The sequence below is a fragment of the Nicotiana tomentosiformis genome, chromosome 6 (assembly GCF_000390325.3).
Source record: "Nicotiana tomentosiformis chromosome 6, ASM39032v3, whole genome shotgun sequence".
In the NCBI taxonomy this organism is placed as follows: domain Eukaryota; kingdom Viridiplantae; phylum Streptophyta; class Magnoliopsida; order Solanales; family Solanaceae; genus Nicotiana; species Nicotiana tomentosiformis.
In genome coordinates, this window is record NC_090817.1 from 107657310 (window position 1) to 107664781 (window position 7472).

The 7472-nt window shown below is 42.1% G+C and overlaps 1 protein-coding gene across 1 annotated transcript; it reads left to right on the plus strand.

Annotated features, from left to right (window-relative positions):
- Positions 1-3196: 3196 nt before the first annotated feature.
- Positions 3197-3664, plus strand: LOC138894551 (uncharacterized). The gene has a single exon (XM_070179255.1). The coding sequence runs from the start codon at positions 3197-3199 to the stop codon at positions 3662-3664; it is 468 nt and encodes a 155-aa protein (XP_070035356.1).
- Positions 3665-7472: the final 3808 nt, after the last annotated feature.

The window sequence follows — 7472 nt, forward strand, 5'->3', positions numbered from 1 at the left end:
TGAAGTTGGGATGAAAAACCTCTTCAAAATTGCCTCTAGGCAGAGCTCAAACTTGAAAATGGTGAGAAATGGGATAAATCCCGGTTTTGGGATGTTTTATATCACTGGCGTCAGGTCTTCTTCGCGTTTGCGAAGGACCTGACGCAATAACACTGTGGCATAACAGGCCTTCATGCTCGCGATGGCCTCTCCCCCTGGTATTCCCGTTCGCGGTCCTAGGATCACGTTCGCATAGAACATCACACAACTCCTTTTCCAGGCCCCATAATCCTATGCGTTTGCGAGAGGAAGGTCGCTTTCATGAAGGGTAAACCCCACACTACTTCGCATTCGCAATAACAGCTGAAACCCGCAACTCTAAGTAAAAAAATGACGCGTAGCCTATCCGAAACTCTTTCGAGCCCCTCGTGCTCCAAACCAAACATGCACACAAATGTAATAACATCATAATAACTCGCTTACATGATCAAAACATCAAAATAATGCCTAGAACTACGAATCGAACATCAAAATGCATGAAATTTTCAAAGAAACTCAAGAACTTCCAAATTTACAACCGAGCGTCCGAATCATAACCAATCAACTCCGTTTTGCACCAAATTTTACAGATAAATTTTAAATAGTCAAATAAACCTACATCAAGTTCCGGAACCGAAATCCAAACCCGGTAGCAATAAAGTCAACCTACGATCAAATTGAGGAATTCTTTAAACCTTCAAATTACTAGTTCTCAACAAATCACGTCAAATCAAGTTGGAGACTTCCAAATTCAATTATGGGCATAGGCCCAAGTCCAAAATTATGTTATGACACGTGGTCGTCCGAGAAAGGGACATGTGGAACCCAAGACAGGGGAATGGCTGAAGACTGAAGACAACTATTTTGTTTGTCACCGAGAAGAATAATGCTCATAAAGATGTAATAAATGCTCTTCTCCCGGTAGCATTCAATAAATAATACTCATAGCATTAAGATAAGTTGCCCATTACAAGGAATTTGGCGTTTATGTTCACAGTTATATCTTCATCAATGCCCCTCATAATTGACGTTAAATAAGGGCACAACCCTAGGACCTTTTTCATAGCTATAAATCGCGAGCTCAGTTGTCATTGTAAATAACACGAATTTTCTGGCAAACTTATACTATATTTTATACAAAGCTCAATCCAATCTTATCTTCTTATTTATTGATTTCTTTGTTGGTGTGCCCGGAAACCCTGTTCTCGGAATTGTTGCTTATGTTGTTTCGTCTATGTCCTAATGTTAATATTGTGTAACTCTTCAATTATTTATTTATTTCAGGATCAAATTAATTCACTTATCTAGAAATCATGTATAAATTCAGCAGTACCATTTTACGGTTAAACAGTTTGGTGCCCACCGTGGGGCCTAGATAGCTGTGTAATTAAATTGATCCTTGCCTTTTTTACTAACATGTTTTGATTGTTTTTGTATTATAAAACATCATAAAAATGGTAGATAACAATGTTAACAACATGCACAACCCCGAGATTTGAGGGGATCAGCCTCATTCCGAGGACTCAATCAGCAATACCCATAACGAAGGGAGTGACGCTACACCAGTGCATGACAGATAGTATCCTCGACATGTTCGTGGGACCACTCCCGATAACGCTAATGAGGAGCATGTCGTCGATGCGGTAAGGGTCTTGCAAGAGCAACATACGATCATTCTAGGCCACCTCACGCGACATGATAAAGTTATGGCGGAGATAAAGTAAGCGCTGTTGAGAGCTTCAAATAATACAAACTGAATCTGATTCCTCCCGGGGTTCCCACAAATCAAACGACGCGAAGGATCAACAACAACACTCTCATGGGTGAAATTAGCTCCGATGGAGCGGGGGGAACGAATCCGGTCTCAATAATAAGAATGATTCTTTCAAGAATGAACTCTTACCATTCATGAGGTAAGTAAACGCATGCATGGACTAGATCCTTGGTGCGCCACCAGTGCTGTAAGGCCCTGACTCGAAGAGGTATACTCAATTATTGTACAAGCCAAGTGCGGCACCAGAGTTAATCCCAAAGCGATTCAAAATGCCTGAAATGTCAAAGTATGACGGAACTTCAGACCCCCAAGAGCATATTACCACCTACACAACAGCAATAAAGGTGAATGATTTAGCTCCTCACGAAATTGAATCTATGCTGCTGAAGAAATTTGGAGAAACCCTCACGAGGGGGCCTTGACATGGTATTCTCTGTTACCCGAGCATTCTATAGATGCCTTTGAAATGCTTGCAAATTCTATCATCAAGGCTCATGTCGGGGTAAGGAAAGTACATGCCCGAAAGGCCGATATATTCAGGATATAGCAAGGAGAGTCTGAGCTGCTACGATAGTTTGTTACCCAATTACAGAAGAGAGAATGTTGCTACCAACTGTCTCGGATGAATGGGCTGTTGAGGCGTTCACCAAAGGATTGAATCCAAGGTGTTCATACGCTACCCGAAAATTGAAGGAAAGCCTACTCAAGTTTCAAGAAATGACCTGGGTGGATGTCCACAACCGGTATGAATCAACAATAATGATCGAAGATGATCAAGATGGTTTTCCATCGTCAACCAAAGGACGAGAAAAGAACAAGGAAAAATCAAAGTATGATTATGACGTGGACAGGTAGACTTTGAGTAGCCGATTTTTGCCTTATGAACAAACCGAAGGCCGCAGCAGAGGTTTCCGGACAGCGGACAGGTTCACGACTGACAGGAGGAGCAATCGCGGTCGGAATAAACGATCACTGCAGGACAAAGAAGTGGTAGGATCACGGGATCCTTCCTACCCCAAATTATAAGAATACAACTTCAATGTCAGTATAGTGGAATTGGTATCGGTCATGCAAAATATCAAATAAGCACGATTTCCAAGACCGATGAGATCTAATTCTAACTAGAGAGATCCCAATTTGTGGTGTGAATACCACGGGATGAATGGCCACCAGACAGGGGACTGTCGACATCTCCGGAAAGAAGTGGAAACATTACTAAAGAATGCTCACCTCAGAGAATTCTGGAGTGACCGAGCTAAGAACAATTATGGTCATAACTGAGACCATGCGGAACCGTTGAAAGAAGGAAAAGATCCACCACGTCGAACAATCAACATAATCTTCGGAGGGAACGAGATTAACGGGGTCACCTTTTCAGCAGTAAAGAAGACGAAAGTATCAATAATGCATAGCGAAAGGCTTCTGGAAGATGATATCACTTTTATAGAGGAGGACACAGACGGATTGTCGCTACCACACAACGACGCACTGGTAACTTCTTTAAATGTGTTAGATTTTAAGATTAAACATGTTCTAGTGGATCTAGGGAGTTCGGCTAATATCATACAATGGAGAGTATTGGAGCAAGATAAACTCACCGGAAGCATTATTCCTGCCACGAAGCTTCTCGCCGGGTTCAACCTCGCTAGTGTGACAACGCGGGGAGAGATTTTATTACTCACAAATGCTGAAGGAGTAATGAAAACAACTCTTTTAGAAGTGGTAGTTGGTGATATGGGAAGGCCATGGTTGCACGAGATGAAAGTTGTACCATCAACATACCATCAATTGCTGAAGTTTCCAACACCCGAGGGAATTAAGCATATAAGGGGTGACCACCCAGCAGCAAGAGAGATGTGGCATGTGACATAGAAATTACACGGCCCATCACCTACTCCTGAAGTAGATAAAGTTAGCCAGGCGTCGAAAGTTTTATCAGGTACTGAGATATTTTCAAGTTCTAGAAGAAATCGATGCGACGAAGTCCAAAGCGGAAGAGCTGGAGCAAGTGGCATTGTTCTAGGAATTCCAAGAGAGGAAATTCCACTTGGGGACAGGACTGCATCCAGAACTCAGGTCCGACTTCATTAAATTCCTTAAATCTAACGCCGATTGTATTGCATGGTCGCATGAGGATATGACAGGTATCCCTACAGAGGTAGTCGTAAGAAAGTTAAGCTTGGGTCCTAACATACCTCCGGTAAGACAAAAGAAGCGCCCGATCGCCGATACCAGGAATAAATTCGTCAAAGAAGAGGTAACACACTTACTTAATATCGGTTCGATTCGAGAGGTAAGATATCTAGACTGACTAGCTAATGTAGTAGTAGTTCCTAAGAAAAACAATAAGTTTTGCATGTGTGTAGATTATAAAGATCGTAACAAAGCATGCCCGAAAGACTCGTTCCCACTACAAAACATCGATCAAATGATTGATGCCATGGCCGGGCACGAGCTAATAAGTTTCCTCGATGCTTATTTCGGGTACAACCAAATTAAGATGAACCTGGAAGATCAAGAAAAAACTTCTTTTATAACGAATTTCGGTATATATTATTACAATGTGATGCCCTTCGGGTGGAAAAATGTCGGAGCCACTTATCGACGACTCGTGAACGGGATGTTTGAAAATCAAATAGGATAAAATATGAAAGTTTATATATACGATATGCTCGTTAAGTCTTCAAATGTAAGTGATCACCTTAAACATCTGCAACAGACTTTCCACATCCTAAGGAAACATAATATGAAGCTTAATCCCGAGAAATGCGCATTTGGGGTCAGTTCAGATAAGTTTCTAGGATTTCTGGTATCACAAAAGGGGATTGAAGTAAACCCCGATAAGATAAAGGCCATAGAGGATATCCCAGACCAACTGTCAAATGTAAAGAAAGTCCAAAGGCTTACGGGGAGATTGGAAGCTTTGAGGAAATTCATTTCCCGATCGTCACAAAAGTGTCATCGTTTCTTCAACTGCTCAAAAAGAAAAATAATTTTGAATGGACCCCGGAGTGCCAGCAGGCTTTGATGGATTTAAAGAAGTACTTGTCAAGACCTCCATTGCTTTCAAAACCAAAAGAAGGAAAAACGTTGTTGTTTACCTCGCGGTCTCGAAAGTTGCGGTAAGTGCGGTTTTAGTCTGAGAGGGTGAAGGTACGCAATCTCCCATTTATTATGTTAGTAAAGTTTTAACAGGAGCAGAAACTCGTTACCCACATTTGGAAAAATTGTCCTCAGCTCTCGTAGTCGCCGCTCGGAAGCTGAGGCCCTATTTCCAATGCCACCCGATAGCCATGTTGTCTACTTTCCCTTTGCGGAACTTCTACCATAAACACGAGCTCTTGGGTAGATTGGCCAGATGGGTCGTCAAAATGAGTGAGTTCGACATAGAATATAAGTCGTGGACTGCAATTAAGTCGCAAGTATTGGCTGACTTTGTGGCCAATTTCTGTTCGGGATTATTGCCTCAGGCAACCAAGGAAGCAATATTGATGTCAGAATCAACATCAGGGGGTTGGACCTTATTTACGGATGGAGCTTCCAATGTGAAAAGGTCCAGGCTCGGTATAGTCTTAATCATGCCTTCAGGTAAACCCTGAGGCAAGCCATCAGGACGGTCCATTTAACTAACAATAAAGCAGAGTATGAAGCTTTGATTGCAGGACTCGAGTTGGCTCGGGGACTTGACTCTGATCTCATCGAAATCACATGTGACTCACAACTAGTGGTAAATTAGGTCTACGGGATCTTCGATACCAAAGAGGAGCGCATGCAACAATACATGGTAAAGGTTCAAGCTCTGCTGGCGCGATTCCGAGAGTGGTCAATTACTCATATCCCAAGGGAATAAAATGTAATAGCAGACGCATTGGCAAACCTAGGATCATCAACATAAATAAAGGGATTGGAGTTCGGGTCGGTAGTATAATTGATGAACTCAGTCCTGGATACAAATGGCTACTACGAGGTAAATTCAACTAGTATTGTCTGGGACTGGAAGAATAATATTATTGATTATCTCGAACATGGGAAACTACCTGAAGACCCAAAAATGTCATGGGCGTTGTGCACCAAAGCAGCACGATATAGCTTCAAGCGATACCAATTGTATAGAAAATCTTTTCAAGGCCCACTGGCCTAATCCTTAGGAGGGTCCGAAGCTAACTATGTCATGAGAGAGGTTCACGAAGGGATATGCGGCAACCACTCGGGCATAGATTCCTTGGTGTTGAAGTTGGTACGGGAAGGATATTACTGGCCCCGCATGGAACAAGACGCCAAGGACTTCGTGCAAAAATATGATAAGTGTCAATGTTACACGCCACTGGTGCATCAACCGGCAGAACCCTTACATTCGGTCATATCTCCATGGATGTTCATGAAATGGGGAATGGGCATCGTCGGACCATTACTACTGGCTCCCGAAAAGGTAAGATTTCTTTTAATTTTAACTTACTATTTTTCTAAGTTGGTGGAAGAAGGTCATTATAAGAAAATTGGAGAACGCGAAGTGGTGGACTTATTGTGGAAAAATATAATTTGCAGGTTCGGAATACCAAAAGAGATACCATGCGACACTAGGCAATAGTTTATCAGTGCAAAAATTATAAAGTTCCTCCAAGATTTGAAAATAAAGAGGATCACATCTTCACCTTATCATCCGAGTGCAAACGGTCAAGCGGAGTCAACGAACAAAGTGATTATTCAAAGCCTCAACAAAAGGCTGGAAGTGGCTAATGGAAATTGGCCCGAGGAATTACCCGGAGTTCTATGGCAATTCTGAAATATGGTCAAGTCAATCATAGGGGAAAGCCCTTTTTTCCCCTCGTGTACGGTGCAGAAGCTTTAATCCCGATGGAAGGAGGGGAACCGACCTTGAGATAATTCCAAGATGATGAAGAATCGAATAATGAAGCAATGCTAGTCAACTTGGAACTGCTCGATGAATGCAGGGAATTGGCGCATGTAAGAATGGTAGCTGAAAAACAGAGAATGGAGGGGTGTTATAATCGAAGAGCCAACCTCTGTTATTTCAAAGTAGGAGACTTGATCCTAAGGAAAGTAACTCACAATACCCGGGAGTTCAATGCGGGGAAGCTAGGTCCAACGTGGAAAGGCCCCTACCAGGTTTCAACTATCACCGAAAAAGGTTTATACGTGTTGGAAAACAAAAATGGAGAAAAGTTGCCCAGTAAATGGAATATGGCACACCTCAAAAGATATTATTGCTGATGAACATTATCCAATCAGAAAGTTTGTGCTGCACTTCTTTTCCCTTCATTCAGTTTTTGTCACAATTAGGTTTTTCTGGCAAGGTTTTTAGCGAGCCAGAAACAGAAGCATACTACAAAGACAGCAGTAATAAGACCTTTAATAGCAAGGCACACAATCAAATATCCACTCGGGGATGGTTAGATAATCTTTTGCTCTATAGCAAATTCCCATCGGGAAGTTAAGTTTGCTATTGAGCAAAGGTTATCCGATCGTACATGAGCACAAACCACTAGAGGGTTGTTGGATAGTCCTTCGCTCGATAGCATAAATTCCTAAGGGGAAGTAAAGTGTGTTACTAAGTTAAGGATTATCTAGCGATGCATTAGTGGAATCTGCGAAGATACAAGATTTCTAGTGTTCCAATTCGCACTCTTCGCATTCGAACACTGGGGGAATGATATGAGGA